The sequence below is a fragment of the Salvelinus fontinalis genome, chromosome 32 (genome assembly GCF_029448725.1).
Source record: "Salvelinus fontinalis isolate EN_2023a chromosome 32, ASM2944872v1, whole genome shotgun sequence".
Taxonomy (NCBI): Eukaryota; Metazoa; Chordata; class Actinopteri; order Salmoniformes; family Salmonidae; genus Salvelinus; species Salvelinus fontinalis.
In genome coordinates, this window is record NC_074696.1 from 25488007 (window position 1) to 25506965 (window position 18959).

Genomic DNA, 18959 nt, shown 5'->3' on the forward strand with positions numbered 1-18959 from the left:
TGCCCGATTCCAGCCTTGCTGAAGCACCCCCAGATCATCACCGATCCTCCACAAAATTTCACAGTGGGTGCGAGACACTGTGGCTTGTAGGCCCCTCCAGGTCTCGCAGCCACTGTGACATTTGGTGGAGGATCGGTGATGATCTGGGGGTGCTTCAGCAAAAATATTCCCCAACTCTGAGGATTGGATTTTCCAGCAGGACAATGTTCAATGCCACACAGCCAGGTCAATCATGGTGTGGATGGAGGACCACCAGATCAAGACCCTGTCATGTCCAGCCCATTCTCCAGACCTCAACCTCATTAAAATCCTCTGGAATGTGATCAAGAGGAAGATGGATGGTCACAAGCCATCGAACAAAGCCGAGCTGCTTGAATTTGTGAGCCAGAAGTTGTAACGGCTGATTTCCCCCTCTTCGTCTGAAGAGGAGGTGTAGGGATCGGACCAAAACGCAGCGAGGTATGAAGACATGAATGATTTGTTAAAGCCAGACGAACACGTAACACACTTGAGAAATTACAAAACAAAAAACGACGTAGACCGACCTGAACATAAGAACTTACATAAACATGAAGGCTCAAACACGAAGAACGAACGAACAGGTACAGACTAGCACAATTGATACATTCCCGTGTGGTAACAAACACTGACACGGAAGACAATCACCCACCAACAAACGGTGTGAACAGCCTACCTTAATATGGTTCTCAATCAGGGGAAACGTCAAACACCTGCCCCAAATTGAGAACCATATCAGGCAACACATTGAACCCAACATAGAAACACATAACATAGACTACCCACCCAGCTCACGTCCTGACCAACTAAACAAAGTTAAACAAAGGAAAATAAGGTCAGGAACGTGACAGTACCCCCCCCCCCCCCCCCCCCCCAAGATGCGGACTCCGGCCGCAAAACTGAACCTCAAGGGGAGGGTCTGGGTGGGCATCTGTCCACGGTGGCGGCTCCAGCTCCGGACGTGGTCCCCACCCCACCATAGTCAATCCCCGCTTCCGTAGCCTCCTCCAAATGGCCACCCTCCAAATTAACCCCACTGGATTAAGGGGCAGCACCGGACTAAGGGGCAACACCGGAATGAGGGGCAACACCGGAATGAGGGGCAACACCGGAATGAGGGGCAACACCGGAATGAGGGACAGCTCCGGACTGAGGGGCAGCTCCGGACTGAGGGGCAGCTCCGGACTGAGGGGCTGCTCATGGCTGGCTGACGGCTCTGGCTGCTCATGGCTGGCTGACAGCTCTGGCTGCTCATGGCTGGCTGACGGCTCTGGCTGCTCATGGCTGGCTGACGGCTCTGGCTGCTCATGGCTGGCTGACGGCTCTGGCTGCTCATGGCTGGCTGGCGGCTCTGGCTGCTCATGGCTGGCTGGCGGCTCTGGCTGCTCATGGCTGGCTGGCGGCTCTGGCTGCTCATGGCTGGCTGGCGGCTCTGGCTGCTCATGGCTGGCTGGCTGCTCTGGCTGCTCATGGCTGGCTGGCGGCTTTGGCTGCTCCTGTCTGGCGGAAGGCTCTGGCTGCTCCTGTCTGACGGAAGGCTCTTGCTGCTCCTGTCTGGCGGAAGGCTCTAGCGGCTCCTGTCTGGCGGACGGCTCTAGCGGCTCCTGTCTGGCAGACGGCTCTGAAGGCTCAGGACAGACGGGCGGCTTTGAAGACTCAGTACAGACGGGCGGCTTTGCAGGCTCAGTACAGACGGGCGGCTTTGAAGGTTCAGTACAGACGGGCGGCTATGAAGGCTCAGGACAGACGGGCAGTTCAGGCGGCGCTTGGCAGACGGACAGCTCAGATGGCGTTTGGCAGACGGGCAGTTTTGGCGCCGCTGGGCAGACGGCAGACTCTGGCCGGCTGAGGCGCACTGTAGGCCTGGTGCGTGGTGCCGGAACTGGAGGTACCGGGCTAAGGACACGCACCATAGGGCTAGTGCGGGGAGCAGCAACAGGACGCACAGGACTCTGGAGGCGCACAGGAGGCTTGGTGCGTGGTACCGGAACTGGAGGTACTGGGTTGGAGACACGCACCACAGGGCTAGTGCGTGGAGAAGGAACAGGGCTCTGGAGACGCACAGGAGGCTTGGTGCGTGGTGCCGGAACTGGTGGTACCGGGCTGAAGACACGCACCATAGGACTAGTGCGTGGAGGAGGAACAGGGCTCTGGAGACGCACAGGAAGCCTGGTGCGTGGTATAAGCACTGGTGGTACTGGGCTGGGGCGGGGAGGTGGCGCCGGATATACCGGACCATGCAGGTGTACTGGCTCCCTTGAGCACTGAGCCTGCCCAACCTTACCTGGTTGTATGCTCCCCGTAGCCCGACCAGTGCGGGGAGGTGGAATAACCCGCACTGGGCTGTGTAGGCGAACCGGGGACACCATGCGTAAGGCTGGTGCCATGTATGCCGGCCCGAGGAGACGCACTGGAGACCAGACGCGTTGAGCCGGCTTCATGGCACCTGGCTCAATACTCAATCTAGCCCTGCCAGTGCGGGGAGGTGGAATAACCCGCACCGGGCTATGCACACGTACAGGAGACACCGTGCGCTCTACCGCGTAACACGGTGTCTGCCCGTACTCTCGCTCTCCACGGTAAGATCGGGAAGTTGGCGCAGGTCTCCTACCTGACTTCGCCACACTACCCTTTACCCCCCCCCCCCCCCCCCCCCCCCCCCCCCAATACATTTTTGGGCTTGACTAACAGGCTTCCTACCGCGTCGTCGTGCTGCCTCCATTCGCCGGTATCCCTCCTCACACTGCGCCAGAGAATCCCAGGCGGGCTCCGGCACTCTCCTTGGGTCGATCGCCCACCTGTCGATCTCCTCCCAGGTTGTATAGCCCAGATCCTTCTCCTGCTTCCGTGCTGCCTCCTCATACCGCCACCTCCAGCTCTTCACGAGGGCGGCGATATTCTCCAGGTTGTGCCCATGGACCTTTACCGTCCAATATTTCCTCCCATGTCCATGAATCCTGCGATCGCTGCTAATGCTTTTTCCCACGCCGCTTGATCCTTGGTTGGTGGGTGATTATGTAACGGCTGATTTTCCCCCTCTTCATCTGAAGAGGAGGTGTAGGGATCGGACCAAAACGCAGCCAGGTATGAAGACATGAAATATTTATTAAAGCCAGACAAACACGTAACACACTTGAGAAATTACAAAACAAAAAACGACGTAGACCGACCTGAACATAAGTACTTACATAAACACGAAGAACGAACGAACAGGTACAGACTAGCACAAACGATACAGTCCCGTGTGGTAACAAACACTGACACGGAAGACAATCACCCACCAACAAACGGTGTGAAAAGCCTACCTTAATATGGTTCTCAATCAGGGGAAACGTCAAACACCTGCCCCTAATTGAGAACCATATCAGGCAACACATTGAACCCAACATAGAAACACATAACATAGACTACCCACCCAGCTCACGTCCTGACCAACTAAACAAAGTTAAACAAAGGAAAATATGGTCAGGAACGTGACAGAAGTGGCATAATGTCACCCAACATCAATGTGAAAGACTGGTGTAGAGCATGCCAAGACACATGAAAGCTGTGATTGAAAATCAGGATTATTCCACCAAATATTGATTGCTGAACTCTTCCTAAATTAAAATATTAGTATTGTGTTTAAAAATAAATATGAACTTTTTTTCTTTGCATTATTTGAGGTCTGACAACACTGCATCTTTTTTTTTTCACCAGTTAAATGCTCTAAACGACTATTTTTATTTGGAATTTTGGAGAAATGTCAATAGTTTATAGTATAAAACAAAATGTTAATTTTACCTAAACACATACAGTTGAAGTCGAAAGTTTACATACACTTAGGTTGGAGTCATTAAAACTCGTTTTTCAACCACTCCACAAATTTCTTGTAACTATAGTTTTGGCAAGTCGGTTAGGACGTCTACTTTGTGCATGACACAAGTAATTTTTCCAACAATTGTTTACAGATTATTTCACTTATAATTCACTGTATCACAATTCCAGTGGGTCAAAAGTTTACATACACTAAGTTGACTGTGCCTTTAAACAGCTTGGAAAATTCCAGAAAAGTATGTCATGACTTTAGAAGCTTCTGATAGGCTAATTGACATCATGTGAGTCAATTGGAGGTGTACCTGTGGATGAATTTCAAGGCCTACCTTCAAACTCAGTGCCTATTTGCTTGACATCATGGGAAAATCAAAAGAAATCTGACAATTGTAGACCTCCACAAGTCTGGTTCATCCTTGGGAGCAATTTCCAAACGCCTGAAGGTACCACGTTCATCTGTACAAACAATAGCACGCAAGAACAAACACCATGGGATCATGCAGCCGTCATACCGCTCAGGAAGGAGACGCGTCTCCTAGAGATGAATGTACTTTGGTGCGAAAAGTGCAAATCAATTCCAGAACAACAGCAAAGGACCTTGTGAAGATGCTGGAGGAAACAGGTACAAAAGTATCTACAGGTATCCCTCGTTTATCGCGGGGGTTACGTTCCGAAAATGACCCGCGATAAGTGAAATCCGCGAAATAGAAAACTTTTTTTTTTTTTACAATTAGCAACTATTACATGTATACAAATACAGTGACTCACGTGTAGGCCGTTTCACTGCTCTTCAGAGCGTTTCGTCGACATTATGGGTTTAGGAGATGTTCGAAATTACAAGATAATTTGGCCAACTTAATGTAAATTTGCCAAGCTGTTTTATGTACGTACACATAACTGCACGAGACGACAAAATGATAGCACAATTCGTAGCATGTTTTGATACAAGAAGCGGGAGTGAGTTTTTAGCGAATCAGAATGCAGAGCACAATGCACCAAAAAATAAATAAAAATGCATTATGAAAATCCGCGAAATAGCGAATCCGCGATAAGTGAACCGCGAAGTGGCGAGGGATCACTGTATATCCATAGTAAAACGAGTCCTATATCGACATAACCTGAAAGGGCTCTCAGCAAGGAAGAAGCCACTGCTAAAAAAAACGCCATAAAAAAAGACAGACTACGGTTTGCAACTGCACATGGGGACAAAGATCGTACTTTTTGGAGAAAGGTCTTCTGCTCTGATAAAACAACAATAGGACTGTTTGGCCATAATGACCATCGTTATGTTTGGAGGAAAAAGGGGGAGGCTTGCAAGAAGAAGAACACCATCCCAACCGCGAAGCACGGGGGTGGCAGCATCATGTTGTGGGGGTGCTTTGCTGCAGGAGGGACTGGTGCACTTCACAAAATAGATGGCATCATGAGGGAGGGAAATTATGTAGTAATATTGAAGCAACATCTCAAGACATCAGTCAGGAAGTTAAAGCTTGGTCACAAATGGGTCTTCCAAATGGACAATGACCCCAAGCATACTTCCAAAGTTGTGGCAAAATGGCTTAAGGACAACAAAGTCAAGGTATTGGAGTGGCCATCACAAAGCCCTGACCTCATTCCTATAGAACATTTGTGGGCAGAACTGAAAAAGCTTGAGCGAGCTAGGAGGCCTACAAACCTGACTCAGTTACACCAGCTCTGTCAGGAGGAATGGGCCAAAATACACCCAACTTATTGTGTGAAGCTTGTGGAAGGCTACCCGAAACGTTTAACCCAAGTTAAACAATTTAAAGGCAATGCTACCAAATACTAATTGAGTGATTGTAAACTTCTGACCCACTGGGAATGTTATGAAATAAATAAAAGCTGGAATAAATCATTCTCTCTGCTATTATTCTGACATTTCACATTCTTAAAATAAAATGGGGATCCTAACTGACCTAAGACAGGGAATTTGTACTAGGATTAAATGTCAGGAATTGTGAAAAACTAAGTTTAAATGTATTTGGCTAAGGTGTATGTAAACTACCGACTTCAACTGTACATATAAATAGTAAAACCAGAAAAACTGATAATTTTGCAGTGGTCTCTTAATTTTTTCCAGAGCTGTATTTGCAGTAGATAACATGCAATTACGTATGCATGATGCACCAATATGTATTTCCTGAGTGCTATAAAAATGTGATGTACTTTATGTAGAGGTGTCACTGAAGTAGTTACAACCCTGACAATGAATGTCTGAATCATGTATGTAAGCACTTTACTGTAATTGTGCACTGTGTGATGAAGATCCAACCTTTCATCCATATGTGTAGGCCTACTGTCAGCTCAAAGGCAATAATTAGTTGACAGATCTCTCATAGGAGGAGCTTCTGGCAAATAAAGATGGTATGTCCTTTCCTGCTACTTGCCTGCTTTGCTCCACCTTGTTAAAGTTTTCCTTTCAGGGCGAAGGCAGTACATTCCCTACCGAGGGTGTTCGTTTATTGAGGAAAGAATTCTCCATCTTCCGCTGTTGGCCTCCAAATTAGTGTTTTTAAGCAGAAAATCTATAAAGCGGGTACAATGTTGTCTTAATTCCCTCCCTGCTATCCTTTTCCTGTCCTCACTCATCCGTTAAAACTCTCTCTTTTCTCCTCCATCTTTTCACTGTGCCCCTTTTACTCCGGAACTGCTCTGCTGCTTGCACACCAACAAGCAAAAACTTACATTTATGGGGCATGCAGAAGTATACAGACACAAATACAAACATGAATGCACAGGCATGCACATATACACGCTCAAGCACACTCACACACACACACATCAAATCTTTGGGTGAAGCACTTGTTTCCACTCCCAACCCTATTGCTCACTGATGATAGAACTAAAAGATTGTCTGAGAATGACCATGGAAGTTGTAGAAGGTCAGTGATGCTGACAACAGATGAAAGAGTAAGTCTGGGTAGTTTGATCTCGAGGCCAGACAGGTGACTAAAACTGACCATTCGCCACACCTTTCTATTCATCATAGTTTCTTTCGAAGCACCATATATTCAACTTCCCTTGGTAAGTCTACAAAAACTTTTTGGGTAGTTCTTCAATGTCTTATCAAGGGATTAAGCCAACTATATAAGCTACATTTCTCCCTAACTGGCACCTCTTGGTCATTGTAAGTCTAATGACTGAGCAATTTTGCACATCGGCCGACATATTGCAAAGCGTGAAACAAATTCTGAGCAACACTTATCTATATGAGTAGACCTAGTAACTATACTGAACAAAAATATAAACGCAACATTTAAAGTGTTGGTCCCATGTTTCATGAGCTTAAATAAAATATCCCAGAAATGTTCCATACGCACATAAAGCTTATTTCTTTGAAATTTTGGGCACAAATTTGTTTACATCCCTGTTACTGAGCATTTCTCCTTTGTCAAAATAATCCATTCACAGGTGTGGAATATCAAGAAGCTGATTAAACAGCATGATCATTACACAGGTGCACCTTGTGCTGGTGACAATAAAAGACCACTCTAAAATGTGCAGTTTTGTCACACAACACAATACCACAGATGTCTCAAGTTTTGATGGAGTGTGCAATTGGCATGCTGACTGCAGGAAATCTACCAGAGCAGTTGGCAGAGAATTTAATGTTAATTTCTCTACCATAAGCCGCTGCCAATGTTGTTTTAGAGAATTTGGCAGTACGTCCAACCGGCCTCACAACCGCAAACCACGTGTAAAAACGCCAGCACAGGACCTCTACATACTGCTTCTTCACCTGCTGGACGAGCCACCTGGAAAAACGTATTCTAAATGACTGTGGGTGGGGCTAGTGGGTATGCCCTCCCAGGCCTACCCATGGCTGCGCCCTTGCCCAGTCATTTGAAATACATTGACCCATTAATTTCAATTGACATCTTTCCTTATATGAGCTGTAACAGTAAAATTGTTGAAATTGTTGCATGTTGCATTTGTATTTTTGTTCAGTATACGTATATTTTATTTATTCAAGTGTAGAGGTTTCTGTTTATTGTTTTCGGCATATTTTAATTTGTTTGTACAATACATGAAAAATACACACATTAAATACACGTCTCAGCCTCCAGTATTTATGCTGCAGTAGTTTATGTGTCGGGGGGCTAGGGTCAGTTGGTTATACCTGGAGTACTTCTCCTGTCTTATCCAGTGTCCTGTGTGAATTTAAGTATGCTACCTCTAATTCTCTCATTCTCTCTTTCTCTCTGAGAACCTGAGCCCTAGGACCATACGTCAGGACTACCGGGCATGCTGACACCTTGCTGTCCCCAGTCCGCCTGGCCTTGCTGCTTTTCCAGTTTCAACTGTTCTGCCTGCGGTTACGAAACCCCTACCTGTCCCAGACCTGCTGTTTTCAACTCTTAATGATCGGCTATGAAAAGCCAACTGAGATTTATGCCTGATTATTATTTGACCATGCTTGTCATTTATGAACATTTTGAAAATCTTGGCTCTCACTAATTTTCTCCTTCTCTCTTTCTTTCTCTCGGAGGACCTGAGCCCTAGGACCATACGTCGGGACTACCGGCCGTGGTGACTCCTTGCTGTCCCCAGTCCGCCTGGCCTTGCTGCTATTCCAGTTTCAACTGTTCTGCCTGCGGTTATGGAACCCCTACCTGTCCCAGACCTGCTGTTTTCAACTCTTAATGATCGGCTATGAAAAGCCAACTGAGATTTATTCCTGATTATTATTTGACCATGCTTGTCATTTATGAACATTTTGAAAATCTTGGCTCTCTCTAATTTTCTCCTTCTCTCTTTCTTTCTCTCGGAGGACCTGAGCCCTGGGACCATGCGTCGGGACTGCCGCCCGTGGTGACTCCTTGCTGTCCCCAGTCCGCCTGGCCTTGCTGCTATTCCAGTTTCAGCTGTTCTGCCTGCGGTTATGGAACCGCCACCTGTCCCAGACCTGTTGTTTTTCAACTCTTAATGATCAGCTATGAAAAGCCAACTGAAAATTATTCATGATTATTATTTGACCATGCTTGTCACTTATGAACATTTTTGAACATCTTGGCATAGTTCTGTTATAATCTCCACCCGGCACAGCCAGAAGAGGACTGGCCACCCCTCATAGCCTGGTTCCTCTCTAGGTTTCTTCCTAGGTTTTGGCCTTTCTAGGGAGTTTTTCCTAGCCACCGTGCTTCTACACCTGCATTACTAGCTGTTTGGGGTTTTAGGCTGGGTTTCTGTACAGCACTTCGAGATATTAGCTGATGTACGAAGGGCTATATAAAATAAAATTGATTGATTGATTATGCTTCTTCTGTTGATTTTGACCTGGCACTGACAGTAAGAAGGTGACTGAAATACTGAAATTATAATGAAGAGCGGACTGCACTGCATGGAGCGTGGTTGACATCTAGTGGCCAAGATATTTTCAGTTGGTATGCAAATTGTCAGATTTGCGCAACCGCAGTTTAATACTCCCTTAATCGTCTAACCAGGAAATACATCACGGAAGTAGCTAGCTGACACTACGCTTTTAGCTAAAATAGACATGATATTGCGATTTCGAGAGACAAGCTGATGAGCAGAATTCGGGGATTTTAAATTTCACCAAATATTTACTAATATACATTGCATTTGATAGGTTAAAGAGATGAGGAGACGTACACTGTGATAAACGATAGCTAGTCATGGTTAGCCTAGCACCTGCCGACAGCTGTGACCACAATGTCCAGTCCACAAGCTACGTTAATGTTTCAGTATGAGAAATGCATCAACTGACGTTAATCTTCTTTAGCTAAATTCTCTTTCGGCTTCGCGTTAGTTCTCGCTCCTTGGTTTAGAGGAGGATACCGTCGCTACGGTATCTGCCTTGCACATTTCATATTTGAAGGACTATACTCAATCGGCAGCATGTTTCAGAAGACCTCTTTCACGACGCTCATAGTCGGTGTGTTCGTTGTGTATGTTTTGCACACTTGCTGGGTGATGTATGGCATCGTTTACACCAAGCCCTGTGAGAACCCCAAATTCGAAAACTGCCTCAAACCTTATTTGGCAGGAAAAACACGACTGCAGGTTGGTATGCATCATTGCAAGCTAGCTAGATGGAATGCAAATTTAGTAACTTAAGCCATCCGTTTTTGCAACTGCTAAGTGTGTGAACATTTGCTGTGTTGGTTTTTTCCTCCCATTCTCAGCTGAGTATCTACACTGCTTTACGACCCAATGCTGATGGTGGACACACCCTCATTCACAAGGAGGAGGACTTTAATGTGGAGTCCAAGTTTGAAAGGTGCAACTTTTCTTACAGTGACAGGATATGGCTGTATATATGGCAGTGGTAGTAAGCAGGATGATCACCAATGGAAACGTTGGTAGACACAGTGATCTCTGGGTAGTTGCACAATGACTTGGACTTCATATATGCAAGTAATCCAAAACGGCTACCCAGATTCATAGTAAATTATTAACGTTGAATAAACAGAAAATAGAGACTATTTTAACCTGCAAAGTTGTACCTCTCCCTGCTATATTTATCCCTTTTCCTAAAGGATAGTGAATGTGTCTCTCCCAAAGAAGACCCGTAAGAATGGGACGTTGTATGCCATGGTGTTTGTGCACCAGGCAGGCATGTCTCCGTGGCAGGACCCTAGGCAGGTGCACCTGGTGACCCAGCTCACCACCTACATGATACCCAAACCACTGGAGGTCAGCCTGATCTCAGGGGAGGAAGCACTGAAGGTCAGACTACTATTACACCACACAATGGCTGCGTTCCCTAAATAGTGCACTCTAGGCTCTGGTCAAAAGTAGGTCACTCTAAGGAAATAGGTTGCTATTTGGGATGCATACAGAATGTACAAGATCCATGGAAAAGCTCCAAAGCAAGTTACTTGTAGGTGTCTGTTGTAAAGCCTTTATTGTTAGGGTATGTCCATTCGCACAGACAGTGGCTTGCCTTGGAATCAACCATCCTGAAGGGTCCCTTTTTGTAGCATGTTTATTTTCATATTTGACTACATAACAGTCTGGTACATTTGAATATCTTTCACATTGGAATGTGTTTCTGTGGGGTACGTCTTTCAAGCTGTCATGCTGAGTTGATTGTTTTTACCATTGCCCTTTTCTGCGTTTCTCATTAGTGTTGTTTTGTTTTTCCCTTGTCTTTTTCTCGCATGTGTTGTTGTTATTGTGCCCAGTGCAGCCAGAGCAGCTGAAACGGAAGACTTCTACTGGAGGTGACTCTGCAGTGGACCGGCCAGTGTCTCACTGGCGTTCCCGTCTCACACTCAATGTGGTGTCAGAAGACTTTGTCTTCGACAGGGACTTCCTGCCCAGTGACGTGCACCGCTACTTGAAAGTGTAAGTAGACGCTTAGCACAGCACTTAGCACTAACTCATGATACAAGCTAGCTAGCCCTTGATCATGACTCTCAGTTCCATTACATTAGACATAAAAGTCATTGGACAAAGGTGTCTCTTATCTTTCATATCGGCGAGAAATGATAATAAAAATAAAAAGGTTAAATTGATACACACGTTGATAGGGTTAGTGTTTCCACATGGCCATATCATATCTCCATGATACTGCTCTTGTTTATGGAAAATAGACTGAAGAATAGAGGCGATCGAACACCTGTGCTAATTAGCTATCTAGCATGCTCCCAACACCTGTGTGTCAGCGTAACTCGGGAAGTGTAGTTTCGACAGATGGAGCTGTATGTTTCTGTGCAAAACTGCTACAGTAAGTGTACCTTTTTTTATTTGAAGGATTCTTTCTCGCTGATGAAAGATAAGTGCCATATGTTTTGAAAAGCCGTATCGCAAGTGATTATTTTTGACGCTTCTAAATGTGAAGCACAGCATGGGGATTGTAGTTCATGAGGCAGTCGGGGTCAAAGCTAATGGCTGAGAACTGTAGGGAGAAGGCAGGTGGTTCCAGCCCTGAATGCTGATTGGCTGACAGCCGTGGTATATGGGACTGTATACCACGGGTATGACAAAACATTTATTTTTACTGCTCTAACTACTTTAGTAACCAGTTTATAATAGTAATAAGACACCTCAGGAATTGGTGGTATATGGCCAATATACCACAGCTGTTGGCTGTATCCAGGCACTCCGCGGTGCGTCGTGCAAAAGAACAGCCCTTAGCCGTGGCATATTGGCCATATACCACCCCCCCCCCCCGTGCCTTATTGCTTAATTCATTGATGGATTTTCCTTGATTTTTGTACTGTATTCAAGATTTCAAAATGGAAAAAAGATGGTGTACCTCCCACTGCTGTTTGTGGATGAGCTGAGCAACCGAGTGAAGGACTTGATGGAGATCAACAGCACCAGCATCGAACTGCCTCTCACTATCTCCTATGACACCATCTCCCTCGGGAAACTCCGCTTCTGGATTCACATGCAAGATGCCGTCTACTCCCTGCAACAATTCGGTGAGTAGTAAGATGGAAATATAATTCTATGGGGGACATTTTCATGCAAAGTTCAAGAACTACAATGAACCTCATCATGACACCTTTTTTGCACAATTGGTTAGAGCCTGTAAGTAAGCATTTCACTGTAAGGTCTACACCTGTTGTATTCGGCGCACGTGACAAATTAACTTTGATTTGATTTGAATCTCACAGTGAGATTGAATTGGTTTGTTTGTTGTGATTTCAGGCTTCACTGAGAAAGACGCGGATGAAATCAAGGGCATATTCGTGGACACCAACCTGTACCTCTTAGCCCTTACCTTCTTCGTAGCTGCCTTTCATGTAAGACTAAAGTCTACCAGTGTCACTTCATGTATATGAAAATCATCTTTAATGGATGATTCTGACTCACAGGCCTAAATCAGGGGCGGACAACTTTGATGGGGGTGGGGGCCACAAAAAATCTGAGATCATCATGCGGGTTTGCCGGCCCTAAGCAAAATATTGTTGCCCCAAGAGAAAAACTTCTTATGTTCAACTACATTTTGAAATTGCACCTTGTCTACTGTATTCTAATTCTCAACAGGAAGTTGAGACCCTAACCTGATTTCCTAAAAACGTTTACATTTTTTTATTATACAAAAGGGCAGTTGCCCATCCCTGACCTAAATTATTCATTGTGTCACGTTGAATTTTAAAAGCATATATCCTTTGCAGCTCCTCTTTGATTTCCTGGCCTTCAAAAATGACATCAGCTTCTGGAAGCAGAAGAAAAGCATGGTGGGGATGTCCAGCAAAGCAGGTGGGTTGATTTCTCAGTAGGATGCTGTTAGTCGGGGTCAATTCCAATTTGAAGTTAATCAATTCAGGAAGTGATTCGAATTTAGAAGTAAAAGATTGAAACACGTTTGGAATACATAACATCTCCTTTTCAGTTTATTGATAAATGATTGAAAATAAATGCTATTATTTTTCAATTATTTAATTGGAATTTCAGTTCACTTCTTGAATTGACTGACTTCAACTTGAATTGAGCCCAAACATGGCTGTTTTGGATGGATAGTCTTATCTCTCTGTGTGCCCTGGTTTGTCATCCAGACTTTCATTGGAGATACCTGTAGTTCTATTGGTGGGTGTGTCTAAATTCAAATGTTACAATCAGTTATAGAACCAAACACATATCATATGGAACATCAGTACACTGACAGCTACATTTCTGTTTTAAGCTATAATCCATATGGTCACTAATATGAACTTGTATTTCTCTCTCACAACGTTGTGACTATTCAGTGGAATTTAATATTCCATATATGCCTTTGTATGTGGGATGAAATGTATTTCTATATAACCAATTGTGGACTATTCTTAGACCTGTTTATGTTGTGGTCCTTTTCCAGTGCTGTGGAGGTGTTTCAGCACCATTGTGATTTTCATGTACCTGTTTGATGAGCAGACAAGCCTGCTGGTCCTCATTCCTGCTGGAATTGGCTCCCTGATTGAGGTACGTCTCCACACATGCTGTCAGTGTCTGTGTCCCAATTGGCACCTTATTCCCTATGTAGTGCACTGCTTTTAACCAGTGCTATGTCCCAATTAGCTCTCCTTCCTCCCAAAGTTTGCACTTGTTCACTATTTTACTTATTTGGAAGGAAATGACAAGTATAAGAAATATGGTGGAAACTCCGCTAGCAGATGCCTCCATCAATCCAATGCTTTTAGATTTGTGGGAAGTAGTGAACGAGTGCACACTTAAGGAGATACTGTATTATTGGAATGCACCTCAGGGCTCTGGTCAAGTAGTCTGCTACATAGGGAATAGGGTGCCATTTTTGACACAGACAGTGTTTCCTTAAAGTTACTGCTGTTCATGTTAGTCTAATATCTGACCTATTGGATTTTGCCAGGCTTTGACCTTTCTCGGATTGAGTAGATTAGATTTTTCTGTTTGCTGCACTTAGTGCACTATTCAGTGATTATCTATGTTTTCCTGCTTTGTAGGTTTGGTAATCCCCTCATTCTATGTTCTGGTTTCTCTAATCCGCTATGTTTAGATCCTTGTAGATTTTTACACGGTGTCCTCCCATGACTAGTATATCACTCCTGACTGGTTTATCTGTCCCTCTACAGGTGTGGAAGGTGAAGAAAGCCTTTAAGATACAGATTATCTGGAAGGGTGTAAAACCAACGTTCATAGTAAGTCTGGTTTGTTTGTAAAGATAGGTTTTTCGGAGTTGATTTGCTTACGATTCCATTTGGTCTATGTTAGTTCTACATGCATATCAAGTGTTTGTCTCCCCACAGTTTGGGAAATCTGACGAATCAGAGAGAAGGACTGAAGAGTATGATACTCTGGTGAGGCTTGTACATTTAAAAAAAACACCAAACAGAATATTTGTTCCTTTCTCCTCAATTTGTATACAGTAGTATTGTCATGAAATGCATCAATTTGATTTTCCTTGCAATGTTCTTCTCTTCCCAGGCAATGAAGTACCTCTCGTATTTACTCTACCCAATGTGTATTGGAGGAGCTGTTTATGCCTTAGTTTTTTTGAGATACAAAAGGTAGGCTATAACTGTATTGTGTGGATATTAACAGTTGGATCTACCACAGCAGGGATCATCAACTAGATTCAGTCGCAGGCCGATTTAAAATAAAATTGAGCGGATGGTCAAATTAAACCACCCGCAGGCCAGTTGGGGAACCCTGTACTAGAGTGATGGGCAACTGTAGGTATTTTCTGGGGGAGGGGGGATTATTATTTGGGGGGAAAAACAACCCCAGGCTACACTGATACAACATCTGATACCTGATAGAAACTATGTAGACATTTTAATGGACCCCTTGACTTTTTCCACATTTTGTTATGTTACAGCCTTATTCTAAACATTGATGGACAAAAACAACATTTAATCCATCTACACACAATACTCCATAATGACAAAGCAAAATTTGGGGAAATGTATTAACAATATAAAACTATCACATTTACATAAGTATTCAGACCCTTTACTCAGTACTTTGTTGAAGCACCTTTGGCAGCAATTACAGCCTCGAGTCTTTTTGGGTGTGACCCTACAAGCTTGGCACACCTGTATTTGGTGAGTTTCTCCCATTCTTCTCTGCAGATCCTCTCAAACTCGTGTCAGGTTGAGTGGGGAGCGTCACTACAAAGCTATTTTCAGGACTCTCCAGAGATGTTTAAGTCCGGGCTCTGGCTTGGCCACTCAAGGACATTCGGAGACTTGTCCCGAAGCCACTCCTGCGTTGTCTTGGCTATGTGCTTGGGATCTTTGTCCTGTTGGAAGGTGAACCATCACCCCAGTGAGGTCCTGAGCGCTCTGGAGCAGATTTTCATCAAGGATCTCTCTGTACTTTGCTCTATTCATCTTTCCCTCTAACCTAACTAGTCTCCCACTTCCTGCCACTGAAAAACATCCCCACAGCATGATGATGCTGCCACCACCATGCTTCACCGTAGGGATGGTGCCAGGTTTCCTGCAGACGTGACACTTGGCATTCAGGCCAAAGAGTTAAATATTGGTTTCATCAGACCAGAGAATGTTGTTTCTCATTGTCTGAGAGTCTTTAGGTGCCTTTTGGCAAACTCCAAGCGGGCTGTCATGTGCCTTTTACTGAGGAGGGGCTTCATTCTGGCCACTCTACCATAAAGGCTTGGTTGGTGGAGTGCTACAGAGATGGTTGTCCTTCTGGAAGGTTCTCCCATCTCCACAGAGCAACTGGAGTGACCATCGGGTTCTTGGTCACCTCACTGACCAAGGCCCTTCTCCCCCGATTGCTCTGTTTGGCCGGGCGGCCAGCTCTAGGAATAGTCTTGATGGTTTCAAACTTCTTCCATTTTTAAGAATGATGGAGGCCACTGTGTTCTTGAGGACCTTTAATGCTGCAGACATTTTTTGGTACCATTCCCCAGATCTGTGCCTCGACACAATCCTGTCTCGGAGCTCTACGTACAATTCCTTTGACCTCATGGCTTGGTTTTTGCTCTGACAAGTACTGTCAACTATGAGACATTATATTGACAGGTGTGTGCCTTTCCAAATCATGTCCAATCAATAGAATTTACCACAGGTGGACTCCAATCAAGTTGTAGAAACATCTTAAGGATGATACATGGAAACAGGATGCACCTGAGCTCAATGTTGAGTCTCATAGCAAAGGGTCTGAATACTTATGTAAATGAGGTATTTCTGTTTTCGTCTTTGAATACATTTCCAAAAATTTCTAAAAACCTGTTTTCGCTTTGTCATTGTGGGGTATTGTAGAATAAGGCTGTAACGTAACCAAATGTGGAAAAGGGAAGGTGTCTGAATACTTTCCAAATGCACTGTATTTTGAAATAAGTGCCCTTTTTATGGCCTACAAATTGATTTTGACGAACAAATCGGTCCAGAAAAAGAATCCGTGTGGGCCTGGGCTGCATTTCCAAATCCTAATGTGAGCCTCTAAATGTTGGTCTACTATACGGTGTGTGTTTGAATGTGTAATAATGTCTCCTCTGTTTGACAGTTGGTATTCTTGGATCATCAACAGTTTAGTGAATGGTAAGGTAATTGATCTTATCCTGAGGCCAGCATGATTTGCTTTAATTAACTTTTTCCACTGGTGTTTCCATACATAAAAATGTATACACGCAATATTATTATATTACTTTTGAAATCTAGATTTACTTTATTGACTTTGATGGTTCCTTTTTTGACAGGAGTGTACGCTTTTGGATTCCTCTTCATGCTACCTCAACTCTTTGTTAACTACAAGGTCAGTTCCATTATACTAAGTACTAGTGCACATGTCTTCTGTTATATTATTCAGGAGGCTAATGGCCAGATGCTGGTGTCCAAATCGATTATTCTCTTGTTTCAACAGTTTAAGTCCGTGGCACATCTACCCTGGAAAGCATTCATGTATAAAGTGAGTAGATAATATAGTGTATTTATTTGAGAGATTTTCTGGTTTTACACTAAATGTTAGATGTCTCGGAAATAGTTTAATCATTAAAGGACAATTATAGTATGTTTATCGGTATGTGTAGTAATTATTGCAATGAAGCATACATAAATCTATCAGACTAAGACATCATAATAAGTGGATGACAATGAAACTGAAGGATGTCGATGATGGAAGTTTATATTTATTACGTCTCATCTTGACCATCCCCAGGCGTTCAACACCTTCATCGATGACATATTTGCCTTCATCATCACGATGCCAACCTCCCACCGGCTAGCCTGCTTCAGGGATGATGTAGTCTTCCTTGTCTACTTGTACCAGAGATGGTAAGGCACACGCACTGCAGTTTCTCTAAATTGACTGTTGCAGTTTGTCAAATTATTCATTTGTAGCACTTCCTCCAATCCAGAACAGAATATCCTCAGATTGACTGTCAATTTGTTTACAACAATCTTTTCCCACTCCTTTTCTCTCCTAAGGCTGTATCCTGTTGATAAGACCAGAATGAATGAATATGGACTGTCTTACGACGAGGAAGAGAAACCCAAAGGGAAAGCCCATGAAGACTAAAACTATAGTTGATCGCACACACGCTGGTCCTGAGAGCCATGTGAAGAATATGGACGTAGACATCGTTGTGCTGGGATGGGGTACAATGCCAGTAAAACGCATTGGTGTTATTTGTTACAAGGGGGATTTTCCTAGTAGAGAAGGTTCAGCTATCCTTACTGCCCTCCTAGCCCCTCACTTCCAGGTAGTCACATCCTTGCCAGTCACCACCCACCCAACCTTGAACAGGACCTACCCACACCATTGAATACTTGAGTGGGCTTTTCCCCTAGCAATGCGATGAATAGCACCACACTGATTGAATTAGCCACAGCTTCCACCAGTTGGAGCATGGACCAACCCATGATTGATTTGTAACATGATTGGTGAATATATGTTTGTCTATGGGATAGGACCAACTCAGTCCCCCTCCACCCCTGCCTGCCTGCACATGTTTGCCCCATCCAACATAAAAACACCTTGAACCCTACCTAGCGTTTCATGTTGTCGTCAACAGGATACACACTGACTGATGTCAACAGTCCGTTTTGTACGCTTGGTCAAAGCGTCCAGAATTCTAAGCTGTTTGATCATTCAGAAGATCTCTGCTTTTATGTTTGTATTTGACCTTGTAAAGTATTAGAACATGAAGACCATGAGATGATGGTGCCAAATATGGGAAACATTGATGTGCTTTTGAATGCGAAAATGTGTGATGTTAAATTTTGTTAACTGTTATTAAAGCATTTGATAATGTTTGATTGTATGGTGGAGTTTGTTTTAATTTACAGCACATCACAGTAACCAAACAACGAAACACACCACATGTAAGCATTACACATTGTTCTCTCTCATCGTCTAAATAATTTAAAGTCAAAAAGATGCATTTCTATACTTTTCTATTCATATCACAATGTCGTCCTAACCCAGAATCTAAATAACAATGTTCAGCATATAGGAGTAACAAAATAAATAGGTACCTAATATTATGAATAATGGAGTCATGATAATTTTATTTATTTAACTGGGCAAGTCAGTAAGAGCAAATTCTTATTTTACAACGACAGCCTACCCTGGCCAAACCCTCCCCTAACCCGGACGACGCTGGGCCAATTGTGCGCCACCCTATGGGACTCCCGATGATGGCCGGTTGTGATACATCCCGGGATTGAACCAGGGTCTGTAGTAACGCCTCTAGCACTGAGATGCAGTGT

At 44.2% G+C, this 18959-nt stretch overlaps 1 protein-coding gene across 1 annotated transcript; it reads left to right on the forward strand.

Moving 5' to 3' along the window:
• The first annotated feature begins 9266 nt into the window (after nucleotides 1-9266).
• Nucleotides 9267-18501, forward strand: clptm1l (CLPTM1 like). Its single transcript, XM_055893875.1, has 16 exons — nucleotides 9267-9876; nucleotides 9999-10093; nucleotides 10353-10542; nucleotides 11006-11163; nucleotides 12049-12245; nucleotides 12475-12569; nucleotides 12945-13029; nucleotides 13625-13728; nucleotides 14355-14420; nucleotides 14529-14579; nucleotides 14707-14789; nucleotides 16756-16790; nucleotides 16949-17004; nucleotides 17113-17157; nucleotides 17407-17522; nucleotides 17676-18501. The coding sequence occupies exons 1-16, from the start codon at nucleotides 9712-9714 to the stop codon at nucleotides 17764-17766; spliced, it is 1632 nt and encodes a 543-aa protein (XP_055749850.1). The 5' UTR covers nucleotides 9267-9711; the 3' UTR covers nucleotides 17767-18501.
• The last annotated feature ends 458 nt before the right edge of the window (nucleotides 18502-18959 follow it).